This window comes from Rhinoraja longicauda, chromosome 21 (genome assembly GCF_053455715.1).
Source record: "Rhinoraja longicauda isolate Sanriku21f chromosome 21, sRhiLon1.1, whole genome shotgun sequence".
Taxonomy (NCBI): domain Eukaryota; kingdom Metazoa; phylum Chordata; class Chondrichthyes; order Rajiformes; family Arhynchobatidae; genus Rhinoraja; species Rhinoraja longicauda.
Genome location: NC_135973.1, coordinates 29,396,930 through 29,415,212, shown reverse-complemented (window position 1 = coordinate 29,415,212; position 18,283 = coordinate 29,396,930). Strand labels below are relative to the sequence as shown.

The 18,283-nt window shown below is 42.8% G+C and overlaps 1 protein-coding gene across 6 annotated transcripts in view; it reads left to right on the top strand.

The window, feature by feature from the left end:
• Positions 1–18,283, top strand: part of grin2aa (glutamate receptor, ionotropic, N-methyl D-aspartate 2A, a) — a 264,323-nt gene that overhangs the window by 193,436 nt on the left and 52,604 nt on the right. For all 6 annotated transcript variants that reach the window (XM_078418195.1, XM_078418194.1, XM_078418193.1 and 3 more), the window contains 3 exons: positions 4,147–4,272; positions 9,385–9,614; positions 13,780–13,940. In XM_078418195.1, the coding sequence (XP_078274321.1) occupies positions 4,147–4,272; positions 9,385–9,614; positions 13,780–13,940 (517 nt within the window). The remainder of the gene's footprint in view (positions 1–4,146; positions 4,273–9,384; positions 9,615–13,779; positions 13,941–18,283) is intronic.

Below are 18,283 nucleotides of genomic sequence, written 5' to 3'. Positions count from 1 at the left end.
AATAAGGTAGAGGAGAGAATAAAACAGACATTGTTCGGCATTACAGAGGCTGCCAGCATTGCAGCTATCCAACAGCCCTCATGAATAATGTGGTACGGTTAATTGGCAAGATGCTGTGCACTGTAAAATACAATAAAGGTTTTTAGCAATCTCTCAGGACCCTTTTCCTTCCTAAAGCAGCTATCTGCCGCCTTAAAAATGATTTTATTATTTAATTTTTCGCATAATTTCTTCTATCCTGCTGTGACTAATACACATAACAGGTTCGGAGGAGGATACAGGCAAACTGACTGAACATTGGCACTAGGGAGTTAATGATCATGGTCTATGTGTTAAAAGTCATAGATTTAATGAAGGTTGTCTTATCACAAGTCCGCGTTGGGGAATGCGTGGTGAAACCACCTCCGAGAGCACATTATTTCCACTGCCCAGAGCAATCAGTTGCAGAGAACGTACGATTATATGTTTTAAAAGTGATGAGCGGGTGGATTTGTTGGCATAGCACCATTCCCATCATATGTAACCTGAGAGGTGATTAATGCACTTTGAAATCTAGGGCATGATTTACATTTTGGTAACTGCTTTGTTTTAAGGTGGTTTTTCAATCCCACCTTTTTTTTAGTTTGGAAAGAAGAAGGTTTGCAAATTTTAAATAGTGTGTTAGTTCATAAGTCATCGCGGCAGAATTAGGCTGTCGGCCTACCGAGTCTACTCTGCCTTTCATTCGTGCCTGATCTATCTTTCCTTCTCAACCCCATTCTCCTGCCTTTTCACCATAACCTTTGACACCTTTGCTAATCAAGAACCTGTCCATCTCCACTTTAAAAACACCCCATGATGTGGCCTCCACAGCCATCTGTGGCAATGGATTCCATAGATTCACCACCCACTGGCTAAATTCCACCACTCTCTGGTTAAAGGGGGTTAGGAGAGAAAAAGGTCACTTATTTTCAGTTGTGGACCTACATTTATTTTTTTTCACTCATTGTGCCACGATATTCTCCTTGTTTTATCCTTCAGGGTACACTTTCTCTTTGCTGGCCTGTTCTTAGGCTTAGAGTTTAAATTTAGAGATATAAGCTTGGATATAACCGAGCCCACGCCGACCATCGATCACCCATCCACATTATTAGTCCTACACACTATTTACAGAAGCCATCAAACCTGCACGTCTTTGGAATGTGGAAGGAAATCGGAGACCCCAGAAGAAACCCATGCAGTCACAGGGGGAAGGTGCAAACTTCACGCAGATAGCGGCCAAGGTTCGGATGGAACCCAGCTATCGGGTGCTGTGAGGCGGCAGCTCTACGACTGCGCCACTGTGCTGAGCTTCTGCATCCTCCCCAAGTTTACCAACAATCAATTGATCAGTGCTTGTCTTCCATTTCCCACAATGTTTTGGGAGCTGCCTGACTGTTCAATCATTTCCTCTTCTTTGCCTTTTGATAGCACAAGGGTAAACCCCTTACTCTGTGCTGCCCAGTTCCTTACCCTAGTGTCCATCCAAACGTTCCTATCCCGAACTGTAGATGCTCAGAAATGGATATGTGTGATTCACAACTGCTTCAGCTGTTTGCAATAGATCTGATGGGTCTAGATCCCATGCTGTTCCAGGATCATCCAGGAATAAACAGATAAACCTAGGCTTCTTTTCCTCAGCGTGAAACAATTCTCAGAATCTCCTCTCTTGCCTCCTGCACACGCCATCAGCTACAATCCCACTGTGCTTGTGAAGTTCTTTGTCATTAATTAATCCCATAGAAGCTGCCTCTGCTCATCCTCTTCCTCCCCTTAGCACAGAGTCATAGAAGCATACAGCATGGAAGCAGGCTCTTTGGCCCAACTTGCCCATGCCGACCAAAGCGATCCATCTATGCTAGTGCCATCTGCCTGCCTTTGGCCCATATCCCACTAAACCTTTCCTATCCATTTCCTGTCCAAATGTCTTTAACATCCATTTATATTTCTTAGACAATAGGTGCAAGAGGAGGTCATTCGGCCCTTCGAGCCAGTACCGCCATTCAATGTGATCATGGCTGATCATTCTCAATCAGTACCCCATTCCTGTCTTCTCCCCATACCCCCTGACTCCACTATCCTTAAGAGCTCTATCTAGCTCTCTCTTGAATGCATTCAGAGAATGGCCTCCACTGCCTTCTGAGGCAGAGAATTCCACAGATTCACAACTCTCTGACTGAAAAAGTTTTTCCTCATCTCCATTCTAAATGGCCTACCCCTTATTCTTAAACTGTGGCCCCTTTTTCTTCTAAGGCACTAACTCATTTTAGACAATAGACAATAGACAATAGACAATAGGTGCAGGAGTAGGCCATTCAGCCCTTCGAGCCAGCACTGCCATTCAATGCGATCATGGCTGATCCCTCTCAATCAGTACCCCGTTCCTGCCTTCTCCCCATACCCCCTCACTCCGCTATCCTTAAGAGCTCTATCCAGCTCTCTCTTGAAAGCATCCAACGAACTGGCCTCCACTGCCTTCTGAGGCAGAGAATTGCACACCTTCACCACTCTGACTGAAAAAGTTCTTCCTCATCTCCGTTCTAAATGGCCTACCCCTTATTCTTAAACTGTGGCCCCTTGTTCTGGACTCCCCCAACATTGGGAACATGTTTCCTGCCTCTAATGTGTCCAATCCCCTAATTATCTTATATGTTTCAATAAGATCCCCCCTCATCCTTCGAACAATAAGATCCCCCCTCATCCTTTGTGCTGAACTCACCACTCTTGAATCCCCCCTTCCTATACCTATCCCAGACGCTCTTCTTTCCACTTCCTGTTCTCTCGCCCCTATTCCCAGTGATCTGCTGAGCCTCCTCAGCGCTGTTCCCAGTGTGAACCTCCGATGTTTAATACGGCACAGGGAGAAAGTAACCAGTAAATGCAAGCTTGTTTGCCAAAAGTTTATCATGGAGCCATTTCCTCCGAGTTATTGTTCATTTTTTAATGGCTAGATTGGAGGCAGGAGGCACTGCAAGCACACAAACCTAGAAGCTGAGGCCATCTTGTCTCCTACCTAGGATCCTTGGATATATTTATTGCTAACACAATGTTAGACATGACTTTAAAGGGTTAGGGTGCAGGATTTAAAGCAAATATTCACATGTATACCAATATTAATTGAGTCAGAAAGCATTGCCTAAAGAATGCGGTGTCACAGCGGTAGAGTTTCTGCCTTACAGCACCAGAGACTGGGGTTTGATCCTGACTATGGTGCCGTCTCTATGGAGTCTGTACGTTCTCCCCGTGACCTGCGTGGGTTTTCTCCGGGTGCTCCGGTTTCCTCCCACACTCCAAAGACGTACAGGTTTGTAGGCTAATTGGCTTCGGTAAAATTGTACATTGTCCCTAGTGTGTAGGATAGTGTTAGTGTGCAGGGATCGCTGGTCGACGCAGACTCGGTGGGCCGAAGGGCCTGTTTTCACGCTGTATCTCTAAACTAAACAAAACCAAAACTTGAGAAATTATAAAATACGACGACTTCTCCAATAAATACCAGTTAACTGCTCGGTAAAATGCACTGAGTATTCTCCCCGTGACCTGCGTGGGTTTTCTCCGAGATCTTCGGTTTCCTCCCACACTCCAAAGACGTACAGGTATGTAGGTTAATTGGCTGGGTTAATGTAAAAATTGTCCCTAGTGGGTGTGGGATAGTGTTAATGTACGGGGATCGCTGGGCGGCACGGACTTGGAGGGCCGAAAAGGCCTGTTTCCGGCTGTATATATATGATATGATATGATGATATGATATAGTTACATAAAATGTGTGTGCATAAAATCAATGGCAATCATTTGCAACCGTGTGATCCTGAAATTTCAATTGATTGGGAAATTAGCCCAATTATCTCCATTCTTGCAGGTTGTGGTGTTGTCACTGTAGCTTTGTGTGAATGGAGACATTTATTGTTGACCCTTCCCAGAAGAGAAGAAAATAAGTATAGTTTGATTTGTATGAATTGTTCAGAATAATTTGCTGCCTATAATCTATCCCACTTGGTAAGTCAATATTTTTTTAATGGATGCTGCCATTGTAAATGCCTGTATCATTCTACCCCTCCAGCATTGTAGAACCTGTCTTCTTCCTGGACGATGCGTCATGCATTGAATAACACTTATTTTTCTTCCTTCCAGAGCCCTTCAGTGCAGCCGTCTGGGTTATGATGTTCGTTACACTCCTCATCGTGTCTGCCATAGCAGTGTTTGCTTTTGAGTACTTTAGTCCACTAGGGTATAACAGAAACTTGGCAAAAGGAAGAGGTAAGTGTTTACACCTACATGCATTTTCATTCCCCTGCAGAATTGGAGAAAGCGTAGCCATCTCCTTTTGTCATCGGGTTTTTAGGCTACATTGAACGTTGCATTAGACACAAAATGCTGGAGTAACTCAGCGGGACAGGCAGCATCTCTGGAGAGAAGGAATGGGTGATGTTTCAGGATGACAACCTTCTTCAGTTTCTCGGTTTCTTCAGAAACTTTTCAGTTTCTCGACCCTTGAAACGTCATTCATTCCCCCATGGTGCTAGACCAGTAAATCTTCTTTAATAAGAACTAATCAGCCTCAAGCAGCCTATTCGGGAGGAGGGAGGGAGGGAGGGAGGAAGGGAGGGGAGGGGGGAGGGGAAGGGGAGGGGGGGAGGGAAGGGGGGGAGGGGGAGAGGGGAGGGGGAAGAGAGGGTGCTGCACCAATGCAGGAGAAGTTTGGGCCCAATGGGTCCACTTGGTCTAATTATCCACTATTATTCATGAGGCAGCTCTCTTTCCTACAACTGCACTTCTAGAGCATGTTACTGACTGCAAGGTGCCTTGCAATATTTCTGATGTGTAAATGATCCAAATTTTCTTTGCTTGGATAAAGTAAAGGAGAGCTCTTGTGTGAGGTGCTGGGACACTGAAACTGATTTATTAATTTGTCAGTACTGCTGAAATCGTTATTAAAACACAGCACAAATCTCAAATTGTGTTCCTTTTTTTCTGGGGCTGTCAAGCTTTAGCATGAATCATTTGTTACAATATACCAAAGTAAAAATGGCCCCATGTAGCCTTATATCTCAAGCTGCCATCTGGCTTAGTAATAAAATATGCACACTTCAGCGAAAGGCATCTTGTTAAAATGCTAGCTGTGCTCCAGAAAGAGACACCTTCATAAGGTCTTACTGGTGCTGCAATAAAAAAGCATATTCCTTTAAAATGGTGGAATGCTATGTTATCTAAACTATTGGACCGTCTTTTTGAAAATCTAGATATGAAGAAAGTCTTTTGCTGCTTATAGATTGCATTTTCCTCGTGATATATTGGGATTCTTGTCAGAAGCATGTTACATTGTAGATTATATCCACATGAATCTGTCTTCAAGCTTAACATTTTCATTCCTTTCACCTGCATTTTTATAAAATTGAGGCATCACTCCTTCACAAGCACAAAATAAATCCTTGATTTTCCTGCAGTCAATTCCTTCCAATACAGAATGCCTCGCGGCGCCAGACACCCAGGTTCGATTCTGACCTCGGGTGCTGTGTGGAGCTTGCACATTCTCCCTGGGACCATGTGTCTCTCCTCAGGGTGCTCCAGTTACTTTAAATATACCTGGACTATCTCTGACATCTCCCTCCCGTTTCTGGACCTCACCATCTCCATCACAGGAGAAAAACTAGTGACGGACATTTACTACAAGCCCACCGACTCGCACAGCTATCTGGACTACACTTCTTCCCACCCGGTCCCCTGCAAAAAGTCTATCCCCTACTCCCAATTCCTCCGTCTACGCCGCATCTGCGCCCGGGATGAGGTGTTTCAGACTAGGGCTTCCGAGATGTCCTCGTTTTTCAGAAAACGGGGCTTCCCCTCCTCCATTATAGATGAGGCTCTCACTAGGGTCTCTTCTACATCCCGCAGCTCCGCTCTTGCTCCCCCTCCCCCCACTCGCAACAAGGACAGGATCCCCCTCGTTCTCACCTTCCACCCCACCAGCCAGTGGATCCAACATATCATCCACCAACATTTCCGTCACCTACAACAGGACCCCAACACTGGCCATATCTTCCCATCCCCTCCCCTCTCTGCGTTCCGCAGAGACCGTTCCCTCCGCAACTCCCTGGTCCACTCGTCCCTTCCTACCCAAACCACCCTAACCCCGGGCACTTTCCCTTGCAACCGCACGAGATGCAACACCTGTCCCTTTACCTCCCCCCTCAACTCCATCAAAGGACCCAAACAGTCTTTCCAGGTGAGACAGAGGTTCACCTGCACCTCCTCCAACCTCATCTATTGCATCCGCTGCTCTAGATGTCAACTTATTTATATCGGCGAAACCAAGCGCAGGCTCGGCGATCGCTTCGCTGAACACCTGCGCTCGGTCCGCATTAACGCAACTGATCTCCCGGTGGCCGAGCACTTTAATTCCCCCTCCCATTCCCAGTCTGACCTCTCTGTCATGGGCCTCCTCCAGTGCCATAGTGAGGCCCGCCGGAAATTGGAGGAGCAGCACCTCATATTTCGCCTGGGCAGTTTGCGGCCCGGTGGTATGAACGTCGACTTCTCCAACTTCAGATAGCTCCTCTGTCCCTCCCTTCCCCTCCTCCTTCCCAGATCTCCCTCTATCTTCCTGTCTCCACTTATATCCTTCCTTTGTCCCACCCCCGACATCAGTCTGAAGAAGGGTCTCGACCCAAAACGTCACCCATTCCTTCTCTCCCGAGATGCTGCCTGACCTGCTGAGTTACTCCAGCATTTTGTGAATGCTCCAGTTACCTCCCACATCCCAAAGACGTGTGGGGTTTGTAGGATAACGGTGTTGAATCTGTGGAGTTCATTGCCACAGATGGCAGAGGAAGGCAAGACATTGGAGATTTTTAAAGTGGAGTTTGATAGATTCTTGAGCATCAAAGGTTCCAGGGAGTAAGTAAAAGAATGGAGTTGAGAGGGAAAATTAGATCAGCCAAGATTGAATGGTGGAGCAGACCCGATGGGCCAATTGGCCTAATTCTGTTCCTAGGTCTTATGGTCTTATCATTGGCCTCTGTAAATTGGCCCCAGTGTGTAGGGAGTAGACACGTAAGTGAGATAACGTGGATGTAGTGCGAATGGATGATCGATGTTCGGCGTGGACCCAGTGGGCTGAAGGGCCTGTTTCCGTGCTGTATCTCTAAACTAAACTAAACAGTGTCAGTTAAATGAAGTTATTAATTATTATTAAATAATATGTGGAAGACCATCCATTGCAAAGTGCACTTAAAAAAAAAAAATCTTTTAAAAGTAAAAGGATTTCAATGATATTTCCTGGCTTACTTTTCTGTCTCTGCGCTCGTTTCAAGCATGGGTGATAATAAAAGGGCGGTGCAGCGGTAGAATTGCTGCCTTACAGCGTTTACAGCGCCAGAGACCCGGGTTCGATCCCAACTATGCGTGTTGTCTGTATAGAGTTTATATGTTCTCCCCGTGACCACGTGGGTTTTCTCCGAGATCTTTGGTATCCTCACACCCTCCAAAGACATAGAGGATTGTAGGTTATTTGGCTTGGTATAAATGTAAATGGTCCCTAGTGTGTGTAGAATGGTGTTAGTGAGTGGGGATCGCTGGTCGACGCGGACTCGGTGGGCCGAAGGGCCTGTTTCCACGCTGTATCTCTAAACTAAACTAAACTAAACTAAACTAAACTAAACTAAAAGATTAAAGAGAGTTTGAGTAGAAGGAATGATGTGGGTGATATCAGAGATAAGTGTGATAGAGACAAGGGAGAACTGAAGGCACAAATGGAGTGCTGTATTGTCAGTGCACAGAAGGCATTCCTTCCAAGATGTAAAAGCATGAAGGAGCAAAAATGGTTTCTAATCTTCAGTACAGATTGGCATGAAACCAGAGCTCCTCTTGCCACTTTGTCTGCATAGATTGAAGACAACTACATTACAATTTAAGGCTTTGTCTGTTATTATGTTCAGCTCTGTGTGCAGTTATTGTCATTTGCTCTGGACAAGAAGGTGTGAATTGTCTTTTTGAACCATCACTAATTTACCGAGTGAAGCTGCTCCCATGATGTATTGGGGGTTGGGAGTTTTAGGATTTAGACCCATCAATGAAAAAGAAAGAAAATAACAATAACAATGACAATGGATGGCGGTAGAGTCGCTGCCTCACAGCGCCAGATTCCCAGATGCAAACGAACCTGATTGTAGATGCTGTCTGTATGGAGATTGTATGTTCTTGCTGTGAACAAGTGGGTTCTCTCTGAGTGCTTAGGTTTCCAGCCATATTTCAAAGACGTGCAGATTAATTGGCTTCTATTAATTATCCCTAGTGTGCAGGATAGAAATAGTGTATGGGTGATGGTTGGTCAGCATGGACTTGGTGGGTTGATAGGTCTGTTTCCATGCTCTAAATGAATCTAAACTCAAACTAAACTAAGAGAAGTATATACGGATTGATCAAATCCTTGCTGCACTGTGTTCCACTTGCTTTGTCCTTTCTATTTTTTACACGTAATGCCTCTCCTGCACTTCAAAGTTCATCTTTGTAAGGAAGACCTGAAACATTAACTGATTCTCTTTCCACAGATGCTGCCTGCCCTTTGTGTATTTCCAGCATTTTATGCTTTTATTCAGATTTCCAGCATCTGCAGTTGTTTTTATTTCTTTTCCAGGCTGTTCCGCTTTCATTTATGTAATGTTTTTGACTGACTTTACCGCAGATAATTTTGCTGCTCGTGATTTATCTTTGCTTTTGAGGCAAATTCAACGCTGATGTCCACTTCAATACATTGAGAGATTTATCTGTTTTAATACTGAGAAAACAAAAAAAAAGTTTCCACCAGCCATTAATCACTGACACTAACCAAATAAGTTTGTCTCAAAGTTCAGGTTATATACTTCTCAAGAAACTATTACAGATTGCAGTGAAAACCTGGCTTGATAATGCTTCCATTGAAAATAATGATATCTGATTACCAGTTTTAAAGTGAGGATTTATGTGATTAAAATAGTGAGGAAAAGGCATTATCCATGGAGAATTCAATACAATATCTGTCTGATTGTACACAGGTTTAGTTTAGTTTAGAGATACAGTGTGGAAACAGGCCCTTCGGCCCACCGAGTCCGCACCGACCAGCGATCCCCGCACATCATCACTATCCTATACACGCTAGGGACAATTTTACATTTATACCAAACCTATTAACCTACAAACCTGTACATATTTGGAGTGTAGAGCCATACCTCGAAGTGTAATCATGTATAATTCTAGAAGGATGATGTGAAGAAATACATTGGAACCAATATATTTTGGTTGCTTCATTCAAGAAACTAGGTGTTTTGAGAGATTAATTTGGAAATCCCTGCCTGTGCTTAGAACTTGTTCTTATCTGTTGTTCTTTGTTTGCAGCTCCGCATGGCCCCTCCTTTACAATAGGGAAAGCAATTTGGCTCCTTTGGGGCTTGGTTTTCAACAACTCCGTGCCGGTCCAGAATCCAAAGGGAACGACGAGTAAAATCATTGTGTCCGTGTGGGCCTTCTTTGCTGTAATATTCCTTGCAAGCTACACTGCCAATTTGGCTGCTTTTATGATCCAGGAAGAGTTCGTTGACCAAGTGACCGGGCTCAGTGACAAAAAGGTAATCTTTTGAAACCCAATAACAACGACGCTTCAAAATAATCTGACAGTAAAGTGCTTTGTGATGTTTTCTGGGGTTGTGAAAAGTGCAAGATTTTACCTTAATTTATTAAAATGAAGGTAATCTCTTGGCCTAAGGTTCTGGATCACTGAATGTATTGCTTTGCCAATCCTGAAGTGGGTTTTATCGAAACATACTGTAGCTTAGCCCATGACTTCCAAATCCTGAGTGGTGTTTCTCATCCATTATTCTGAAATCTTCCGCTGAAATGAACTTGAAAACGATTGACTGGCAAAACGTTCTCTCCAATGTCTTTGAACAGCTCAAATATCAAACAAATAGAAACACTCTGGAAAGCAAAATGTACGCTGGTAGTCGTAGAAGACTGTGATATCTTGAGAACCCAAAATGATGTATTATGTTGACTTTGAAAAAGCTGACTCCTGATGGAGATTGGACAGCAGCATATGACAAACGTTCTACAGTCATGAAACACAAAAGATGACTTGTTCAAAGATGTACACAAACTGGATCCAAAGCTGATAGAAATAGCTAAAAGGTGTAGTTGACACAAAACCAGAACCAGGGTGAGAAAATTACTGATGATATTACCTCAATAAAGAACTTATCCGTGTATTGCAATGTTGGTGCTTCCCAGATCAGGCCTTAATTGAGAGTATTTGTGTGTGGAATGAAGTATGAAAGAATTCTTTCAAATACCTTGTGCAGAGAAAACCTTGTGTTCAGACCTGCATCTCAAATTGCTGTGTCCACAGAAATGGCATCCAATACTGCTCGAAAAATGTGTTTACCACTAGCAAGAGTCAAGAGTCAAGTGTCAAGAGTGTTTTATTGTCATGCGTCCCAGATACAACAGACATTTTTACTTGCTGCAGCACAACAGAATAGGTAAACATAGTACATTGTAAACAATATGATAAACGAGAGAGAAAAAAAAAGTTCAGTGTGTAAATATACACATACTCCCAAGTACACACACACACACATATATATATATATATATGTATATTATATATACACATATATACACACACACATACACACACACAAACACATATATATATATATATATATATATATATATATATATATATATACACACACATATATATATATACACACACACGTTTACCCACAGTTTACCCACTGTCTCTCAAAGTATTCATGGTCATTGCAGTCCTGAAGTATGTTGATTCTCTCCTGTTGCTATCCAGCAACAAAATGGATGACAATGGAAATGCACCCACCCAAAAATGGACTTGCATATTCTTGAAGATGGAGGCAAGGTTTACCAATTTTCAAGTAAATGGAGCCATTTGCCTGAATAATAATGAATTGCCCCCAGGATCAATTCCCATTGTCTGAGATATATCTGGGATCATTTCAAGGGCCTCATTGAACCCACATGTGCTCTTAAATGGCTAAAGGCATTGTGTGGAATTTCCTACAGCACCCTGAGATTTCCCTTTGACTTGTGCCGGAAGGAACTACAGATGTTGTTCCAAAGATAGACACTAAATACTGGAGTAACTCAGCAGGTCAGGCAGCATCTCGAGATTTAAAAAAAAGAGGTTTTTGGTCAGAATGAACCTGAAACGTCACCTATTATTTTTCTTCAGAGATGCTGCCTGACCTGCTGAGTTACTCCAATATTATGTGCCTCACTTCCCTTTGACTTGTCCCACAGAAATGTAGGGCTGGTTTCGGCCCTCTTCTCGACCACAGTCCTCCACATCCTGTGATCTTATTCAGTCCCGATCTGCTGTCCCACCCACATACTCCTTGAGTCCATGCAGAATCTCCGAAACATGTCAAGCTCCAGGAATAGCAGTAGAAAGCTTCCTAAAACTAGGCAGAACATTTGCTACCTGGTCAAGACACATGAAGGCCTTCAAAACAAACCAAAATGCCATGCGAGTAGTCACATGAAAGTGCTGTGCAAAATCAGATATCATGCGATAAACTTGTTCTTTGAGAGTCAAAAATGTCTTTTGTCAATTCCAAAGAAAAACTGCCATTCTTATTACCAAAGTGAATACATAGAAAATGTAGTATAGAGATGGAAAGGCATGGAATTTGGGGCAGGCTAATGATTTTAACGTGGAAAAAGCACCTGAAATCTTTCTTGCTGAAAAACACTTACCACTGTTATGGTTTTGAAAGTATGCTGACGTTCTTCTTTATTCTTTAAAAACTTCCATAATAAGGACACAATACCCGGTGTCCCACTTTATGGTTTTGTCATGGACGATATATCAAGGTTTCCAGTATATAAAGTAGCACATGGAAATCCTTCTTATCCCAGTCGATGGAGAACAGTTTCAGCCAGTCTGTTAGAAAACAGCATTGCCTTTTGCTGCCTTTGTCACAGCTAAATTATCCGGCAGCACTATTTTGACATTTCCTGGCAGAGTTTGACCCACTTTAAGTGCTGTTATAAACAGACTGAGCTTATCTATTGCATTGTGTAGCATGGAGACTCTGATGCTGCGAAGCCCATAATTTCCTGTCGTGACAATGATGAATAGCTGTGGTCAGGCAAGTCATGGTTCGCAACTGCAACACTTTTATTAATAGTGCACTTGATCCACCAAAATGGCTTCTGCAGGTTTCAGGAAAGTGGCAACAGCCTGTTGAAAATTAGAATCTATCCAATACTAAATGCTGCTTATCGTTGTGACACAAATGGCTCAGAGGAGTAAGATAAGTTTGATCACCTTGAATGCTTCAGCATTTGAAGGTTAGGGTCACGTAAATGCCAGGATTGTATCCAACAGGGAGGAACAATGACCCCCATTCATTTTGATTCATCTTCTTGCAATAACCTCAAGTGGCTGTGGGAGGCTCAGCATAAATTTGCTTCCATGATACAGTGATAAAGTATTTCCAGAAGAACAATATTACAACAACAATTGAGTCCATTGGCATAGTATCTTTAATTAGCAAACCATCTTAAGGCATTTTTGGGAGTGTTACCAAACAGAAACTAACTGAGCCATAAAAGGAGATTTAAGGGTGGGGTGGGTGAAAGGCTTGGTCAGAATGGTTTTAATAAGCATCTTAAGAGAGGAGAAAGAAAGATGGGGTCATGAAGTTCAGGGAATTGCGGATAATTTGGCGTGTTGCAGGATGATATTGTTAAAATGGAGCAAATTAAAAGACTGATGGAAAATATTCCCCAGTGTCCAAATATCTGTTGGCTGGAATGTCAAAACACACTGACAAAAAATACCCAATAAAGAAAATGAAAGGACACATTGGCAATTATGTAAGTTACCATACTAGTGAATATTTCCCATTGCCAAGTCCTGGTACCAAAATAATCTTCAATATAGAAAGAGCATCACCATGAATATAGATAATTTGATTGAGTAATGTGCGGAAGCATGCCTTGACTGAGCTTCAGAACTAAGGCACAGGGAAGGAACCATTTAGATCCTCAGTGACTCTACCGATGTTTTACAATGCAGTGATAACCAGGCACAGCATGGTAAAGGATCACAGTGTGATTCACATACATCATCAAACATTGATGGCAGCTTGAAGGCAGGAAGAGCATGCAGAGGAAGAATGGTGCATTCATTTGAAGAGGAATATTATTACCATGGAATGAACTGGATAAGTGTATGCGCTGTGTTGGTATTCGCCTTTGATTCCAGCGGCCATTTCCTTGTAGCCAGTCTTTGTAGTATGACGGTAGTCTATCAGCACGGGCCAATAGGTTACATTTCACTCTGTAACCCCAGCTGGAATAGCTTGCAAAATGAAGCAACTTTTAATTCATCGAATCAATGTGCCAAAAAGCTTATTGCAGCAGGAAGGCACTTGAGTCTTTTAAGATGCAATGCCGTACATGATTAGGTTACAATGTTCAATTAAATTGGATCACTCCTGGGCGCTTTGGCAGGGCTAACATTCTGAGAGCCAGATTCTTGAGAGCTGCTTCCATGGGACATGGGAAGTATTCAGTGCTTTACATGTAAGTGCTTAACCGTAAAAAAACAGAAACTCTTTGATTTCTTGGGTCCCTTTGTTTTTAATGCAGGAAACTGTTCAGAATATAAAAGGCTATCCACTTCTGCTTTGACACACTGGTACAAAGTCAATATAACACCAGTCACCATGGATTTTGTGTTTCTTATAGTTTCAGAGGCCTTATGACCATTCGCCACCATTTCGATTTGGGACAGTGCCGAATGGAAGCACAGAAAGAAACATCCGAAACAACTATCCAGATATGCATGCTTATATGTCTAAATACAACCAGAAAGGAGTGCACGAAGCCCTGATTAGCCTAAAAACTGGGTAAGTATTAGATGACACTTTCTTATTTATCACGTAACAGGTTTTTGGTCATTTATTTAAAGGAGCAATGGCTCTTAAAGTTTCATTTATACCTGTCATGTGCTAGGAAATGATGTAAAACCTTTACAATTCACTGGCTTGGCCTCAGATGGAGTATATTTTTGGGTTTCACACCTTGGGAAAAATGTCAAGGCCTTGGAGGCAGTGAAGATACTCAAGAATGATACCAGAAGTGTTAAAGACAGAATAGGTTACACATTCATTTATATGACCTTTCAGGATATATCAGAGATTGTTACAGCCAATTAAGTACTTTCTGAAGTGTAATATTGGAATTGTGGCTGCCAATTTGCATGTAGTAAGTTCCTTCAAGTATCAATGTGGTAATCACTGACATTTACAGAACAAAAGGAGGCCATTTTTCAGATTTGTCCATGTTGGCCAAATTTTTTGTCCATGTTGGCCAGTCTTTGGGTTAATCTTACTTCTCAGCTGTTGGTTCAAGGCCTTGCAGGCTATGGCATTTTAAACACTGACCAGATCCTCTCGATTTAGTGACGTCCATTGAGAATAAGCATTGACTAGGAAACCAGGGTGCACCACCCTGCCCTCCTTCCAAATAATGCCACGGGATGAAGCCCCACTTCAAGGCTCAGTTGAACATCGTATACGTAAAAACAACTCTTCTGACAGCCTGACAGAGCCTTTCGAGTGGGGCTTGAAACCACAATCATTGTCAATGTGGTTAGAATTCACTTGCATAGAGAGACTATAATTGCAGGAATGTTCACCTTGGAATGAGAGGGATAAAGCTGCAATGTTTAACAATCGTCTGCAAAAAGCTGGTAAGGGGTTAGATTGAGGAATTAGACAAACTCCTTCCATTGGCATGGTAATCAGGAAGAGGTGTCTCGACCCAAAACGTCACCTTTTCCTTTTCTCCAGAGATGCTGCCTGAATTACTCCAGCTTTTTGTGTCTATCGTCTATATATTTATCCAATCAGGATCTGTATTTGTGATAATTTGCAAAATACCAAAAGGAGTTGGCATAAAAATGTCCTTTTCTGGTTGGCAAAATGTAATGAGTGGTGTGCCACGTGGATCAGTGGTGGGAACTTATGTAAGTCACTTGGGTGAAGGCACCAATGATATGGTTGTTAAGTCTTTTGATGATACAAAAGATGGAAAAATAGTGAGTCATGAATGAGACATGAAGAGAGATAGAGATATGAATCGTCTGAAGAAGAGTCTCGACCTGAAACATCACCCATTCCTTCTCTCCAGAGATGTTGCCCGTCCCGCTCAGTTACTCCAGCATTTTGTTTCTATCTTTGGTGTAAACCAGCATCTGCAGTTCCTTCATACAGAGACATAGATTTGGCAAACGGAGTATTATGTACTGTAGGTAAACTGACTAGCATCTATGCGTTTGAACATGTGACATGCAGAAAAAAAAATCAAATGGGTCTTAAAATCTGCAGCACATTACGACCGACAGAGTACTGTGACTGAACACTTCCTCGCTTTCACTTTCCCACCTCACCACCACCACCCACCCCTCCCTCCACCCCATCTTCTTTCACCCCCTCTCTTTCCACCTCACCAGTCACAGCCATGAACTCCTGCAATTAATAAGTGGAAAATGCGCTGATAAATCCTGTCTCATTTCCCTCAGGCAGACTCACTCTCTTGGAAGCCGCAGCATGCAAATGGTAAATGCATTCACAAGTGTTGTTGTGCTAGCACATTCACTTTTTCTACATCTGTTTCCACACCCAAGGAAAAGGTTAACATTGCCCATCTCCTGAAGGATGAACTTATCCCAGAAGCCAAGAGAGGAAGCAGAGAGAAGGGTCATTGCCTGTTGCGTAGGAATGAACTGCAGATGCTGGTTTACACTGGAGATAGACACAAAATGCTGGACTAACTCAGTGGGACAGGCAGCATCTCTGGATTCCATTCCTTTTCTCTTGAGATGCTGCCTGTCCCGCTCAGTTACTGCAGCATTTTGTGTCTATCCCAATGCTTATTATCTGCTATGCGTAGCAACATCTTAAACCCATTCCATTTAATCTTTCCTGTCATATAATTAGGTTTACATTTTGGACAAGATGTCCCTCAGTGTAGAGGGGATCTATTCTCCACAATAGATGCCTATGGCTATGCCTATGGTAGCAACCAGTGGAGGCCATCCATTGTCCAACGCTTTGCTAGCGTTTGACCGTGTACAAGCGTGGTCTGGGAGAAGATGCTGTTACTCTTGAGATACCTTGCCATACCCGTCCCATGCATCAGGCTGCATTGCAGCCCCAGAATGCAGCAACTGCATTCGCCACTCATCTTCAGTCCTGCATTGGGATTTATTAATGTCCAAGTGGCCCAGGTGATGATATGCAACACCCACTGTTATGCTCACATCCTTCCATGAGCAACACTTAATACTTTAGAGCTGAACTTGTTCAATGTCCACTGTGGATTCCAATGTAAAAGAGTCTGTGGGCCAAAGAGAAACGTCCTGTGATTGTGTATTTGCTCGTCGCAGAATAAAACGATAGTGTCATCTTCATGGCCTGTACATGATAAATTGTTAGTTAAGTGGAGAAGACGGAAATCTTTAATAAATACCAGCCTGTGAGGGACTTTCAGAACGCTGTAGGGAACAATCATCCCAACCTGTTCTATAGAGAGCTCCTAAGCTTTTATATCACTGCAAGATATTGCTCTCGTTACATGGTCACTTGCAGAGTCATAGAGCTATACAGCATAGAAACAGGCCCTTTGGCCCACGATGCCCCATCTATGCTAGTCTCACCTGCCCACGTTTACCCCTTCGCGAACCTGTCCAAATGCCTTTTAAATGTCCTGCTCTGGCAGCTCATTCCATATACCCACTGCCCTTTGCTTGAAAACGTTGCCTCTCAGGTTCCTATTAAATGTTTCCACTTTCCACCTTAACCCTTGTGTCTGGTGTTAACAGGCATATCTAATGATGATTTGCATATCTCAGCTGGGGCTCCTGCAATTTATTTTCTAAATTCCCACAGTGTCCATTGATATATCTGATCAGGTCCAGGAGATTTATTTACCTTCGTAGACCTTAGGACCTTGACCGTAATATGGACTGTCCTCGAGACATCTCCTTTAACTGTCCCGAGTTCTCCAGTCTTCATGTCTTTCCCCATTGTAAATACAGAGGGCAAATACTCATTGAGCACCTTGCCCATCTCATGCAGCTCCACACAGAGATGACCAACCGCTTTGGTTTCTGAGTGGCTCTGTTCTCGCTCCAGTTGCATTCTTTCCCCGAACGTACTTATAAAATCTCTTAGGAATTTCCTTAATATTATCTGCCAGAGCTATCTCTTGTCCCCTAGATTTTCAACAGACCCTGGAGTGTCTATGTCGAAACAGAACTGCAGCATATACTGTCTCTCTAAAACGGAATAGCTATGAAACGTCAGTTGTCAAATGAGTTTAATAAAAATCAATATAACTTGTGAACAGAATATTAATTGCAGCCCTTACAAAAACAATAGTCAGTCAGCATGTTGGAACCATCACTGTTCTTTGTTCATCCAAGACAGCTCTGATCTTAAACCTTCGGTTATTGTTGCTGCTTGCGGCAGGCTGACTGCAGATGTCAGATAGAATTGGTCTTGAAGGTCAGACACTCAACATCTCAGTCACGTGGGTTACTTAAGTAAGATAGACACAAAAAGCTGGCATAACTCAGCGCGGCAGGCAGCATCTCTGGAGGAAAGGAATGGGTGACGTTTCTGGTCGAGACCTTTCTTCACACTGGTTACCTTGAGTAAGTTGTGTGTAACCTTAGACACATCTTACTTAAGTAACCACATGACCCTAGATGATGACCGTTCTGACCTTCAAGAATTGGCTTTAAATAGTGTCCAGTCAGAACAAATCTTCAGAAGACTGAGAGGTGAAAGCTGGCAAGGGAGTAAACAAGAACCATAAGCACTCAAGTTCTGAGGAAGTGAGTGTATTTGTCAAACAAATGTTCTCCCAGCATGTTCTTTAAATTGGGAAATCAGAGACTTCAATCTTTTGATTCTCCAACCACTAATTTTCATGGAAACCACAGGCAAATGATTGCCCTGCTTGCACTTGATGGGAGAACTTGATTGTGTAATCAACTAAACAATACCACTTTCTCCAGATAGTATCTTTTAACAGTCGTGAGTTTTAGTTCAAACCAAATGATCCTATTCAACATCATTAATTAATTAAACACCACTTACCTATTTTGTCAAAGTCACATTACAACGTCTTTTCGTGTCTTGCCTGTTCCTTTATCAACATTACCATTTTCTCTCTGGTTCTG